General features: G+C 40.1%; 1 protein-coding gene across 1 annotated transcript; it reads right to left on the bottom strand.

The window, feature by feature from the left end:
* Positions 1 to 553: 553 nt before the first annotated feature.
* On the bottom strand, positions 554 to 2,650 carry LOC133865868 (small ribosomal subunit protein RACK1). The gene is made up of 2 exons (XM_062302376.1): positions 1,696 to 2,650; positions 554 to 869 (listed from the first exon to the last, which is right to left on the bottom strand). Exons 1-2 carry the CDS (start codon positions 2,569 to 2,571, stop codon positions 768 to 770), a joined length of 978 nt encoding a protein of 325 aa, XP_062158360.1. The 5' UTR covers positions 2,572 to 2,650; the 3' UTR covers positions 554 to 767.
* Positions 2,651 to 3,207: the final 557 nt, after the last annotated feature.

Below are 3,207 nucleotides of genomic sequence, written 5' to 3'. Positions count from 1 at the left end.
CTCACCCCCAAACCGCTAACCATTACTGTCTTTTCACCCCTACTGAAGAGGACTACATACAGAATGAACAAAGTGGGACAGGATTCTCTAAATTTCTCTATCCATTTCCTTTGCTTATAAAGGAAGAGCATAATTGTCTTTTCACATTTTTATAGAAAGTAAAAAAACAACTATACCCCTCCTTTATAACTATGAGAATGTGAAAAGACAATTATATTCTTCCTTTATAACCAAATGAAGAGAAATGGAGAGGATCCATATTCAACAAAGTGGCCAACAGAGCCACATCCTCCCCTCATCCCTTTCCTTGGTATGCCCTAAATTCATTTATCTTCCAACTTTGAATGATATGAATCGAATACTCAAATTTGAAACACTACCAACAGTAACTGTTACATATTTACCAGATGAATTCAAGCCCTTTTGATCATGCTGAACTAATAGTACTAACAAATGAATTCAAGCCCTTTTGATCATGTTGAACTAATAGGATCCATACCATTAGGAACCAAAAAAAGGGTTCAGCCTGTCTATCTGCAACAAAACCAAGGCAAGAAGGCAAACCAACTTCATATCCATGCTCGGAAAAAAAAAAAAACAAAGTAATATCTAGTTATAGAAAACAAAACCAAAACATCGTTGGCCTCAAAGCCATGTCCAACATAAATATAAACCAACAAAATCCTAAAACTTTAAGATCTGCTACAATTAAGAGTAACTTGTTTGTTCTCAAAACAGAAATGCATGTGAAATTTCTCAAAGCTTTACTAGTAACGCCCAATCCCCCACACTCTTACGACACCATCGGTATAACCACTAAACAGTGTGCTTCCATCGGCACTCCAGTTCAAGCTTGTGCAGTAGATAACCTGCAAATCAATCCAGAAAATAACATTAAATTCAATAGTTGAAAAAAAGAAGAAGATTAAAACATTAACACTCCTAAAATAAAATCCATCAACAAAAACAAAAACTTTTTTTATTATTTAATTCCAAGAACAGAGAAAATAATGTGCCACTAAAAGACCCAAATCTTATGCAAGTAAAGAAAAAGTTATCACATATCAAATCACTTACTTCTCAGAATCATCTGACATCTACCATACCAAAATCAGGGAAAAATGCAGTCAATCCGGGGAAATCACACAAATATTATCGGAAAAAAGATTTATGATTCAACTCACCAGTCAGAACATAAATAAATGGCCACATAATTCAAGAGAATCAAGACATTTTTAGAACAGAAATGATAGATATAGAAGTTCAACACGTTATTACATTTCACTACGTTTTAGGATAACAAGTTACACCAACTATAACCACGTCAAATTATTATACACCAGCAGTATTAGTATTGACACAATGTTTTACCAGTAAATTTTTACATGACAAACTAAACTAACATGCTATACGAAGGTCTAAAGATTAAATCAATGTACACCTATAAACAAAAAACTTGTCCATTTAAATATCTTTAAATAACAGAGTCTAAGCGAGGACTACAAAAATGAAAAAGGACATGGAAATTTTTTTACAGAATTATACAAACTATTATGATTTATCAACTAAAACAGGATTGGATTTCAGATACCCAATGTGTCCAGTTGAATTAATACAGCAACCCTACGATGAAACCACTCAGCTAACAGCAAAACCCATATCAAATCAAATAAGAAAATCACGAATTGAATATACCTTCTTTTTAGTACTGCTGGTGGTGTCATCGGCCTTCTCAGCCTCAGTCTTGAGATCCACCTTGAGATCCTCCACAATGCTCTTGCTCTCCAAGTCCCAGATCTTGATGCTCTGCTCTGTAGCAGCGCAGAGCCAGTACCTATTGGGGCTGAAGCAGAGCGCGTGGATGATCGCCCCAGCATCGAGCGAGTAGAGCTTCTTCCCCTCCGCCAAGTCCCATAGCAGTATCACGCCATCTTTGCCTCCGCTCGCGCACAGAGATCCGTCCGGCGAGACCGCCACCGTGCTCACGTAGCCATTGTGCCCAGCCAGCGTGTTTCGGATCTTGCAGTTTGTGAGGTTCCACACCTTCACAGTCCGGTCCCAGGAGGCCGAGACGATGGTGGGTTGGAGATTGTTGGGGCTGAAGCGCACGCAAGAGACCCAGTCCGTGTGCCCGTCCTGCTCCTGGATTGTGTACTTGCACTCGCCAAGGGTATTCCAAAGCTTGATCGTGCGGTCGCGGGAGGCGGACACGATCTGACGGTTGTCGATGGAGAAAGCCACGGAGAGCACGTCCTTGGTGTGACCCACAAACCGGCGAGCGGAGACCCCGGCCTGGAGATCCCAGAGGCGGAGCTCGCCGTCCCAGGAGCCTGACAGCGCGAACTGGCCGTCGGATGAGAGGACCACGTCCTGGACGAAGTGGGAGTGGCCTGTTAGCCTGCGGCGCGGCACACCGTAGGCCTTCTCCTCCTTGGTGAGATGCCAGACGATGATGGACTTGTCGCGCGACGCGGTGACGATCATGTCGGAGTTGTCGATGGGTGTAGCGATGGCCGTCACCATGTCGGTGTGGGCTCTCATGGTGCCGCGTGGTACTAGTCCTTCAGCCATGGTTGCGCTTCTCTTCCTCTCTTCTCTTTAGGGTTCTTGGGGGGTGCGAGAGTGGAGTGGGGAGGCAAATGGGGGCGTAATGGGGTATTTATCTTTCCTTTTGCAGGGTGCTAGGGTTTTCGTTAACCCAACCCTAGGAGCGTTTGTGGGCAGGTACAATCTCGTTCTGGATTGGGATTAACCTGTCCCCTGTTCTGTTTATATATATATATATATATAAAGAAATTTTCCATTTTCCAAACGAATTTTCTTTTATGGATCCTATATACAACACTTTTTCATAATGTAACCCTAAAAAACACTTCTTTTTTTCTCTTCTTTTTTTTTTTTTTTTTAATAAATACCTAAAAAGACACTTCTAATTTGACCATATTCAAACTCTAAAATGTAAAAAACACTTTTCAAAATTTTACCAAAATATCTTGCATGAGGATAAAATTGCTACTTAAAATAGTTATGATAATTGACGATGTTATGTGGCAAAGATTGTCAATGTAGATAATTTTTAGAGTAATTTTACATGTATATTAAGTGTTCATAAAAAAAAAATGTGTCTTTTAAAATCACTATTGGATGTGTGATTGATCAAATAATGATTTTAAAAGCAACCTCATTTTTTTATAAACACTTAATATA

The sequence above is a fragment of the Alnus glutinosa genome, chromosome 4 (genome assembly GCF_958979055.1).
Source record: "Alnus glutinosa chromosome 4, dhAlnGlut1.1, whole genome shotgun sequence".
In the NCBI taxonomy this organism is placed as follows: domain Eukaryota; kingdom Viridiplantae; phylum Streptophyta; class Magnoliopsida; order Fagales; family Betulaceae; genus Alnus; species Alnus glutinosa.
Note: the sequence above shows the minus strand (reverse complement) of the source record. Positions and strands in the feature narration are given on the sequence as shown.

Coding starts and splice junctions, on each gene's coding strand:
- LOC133865868 (XM_062302376.1), bottom strand. CDS start 2,571: ATGGCTGAAGGACTAGTACCACGCGGCACCATGAGAGCCCACACCGAC. Junction 870..1,695: donor CCAGCAGTACTAAAAAGAAG/GTATATTCAATT, acceptor ATTGATTTGCAG/GTTATCTACTGCACAAGCTT.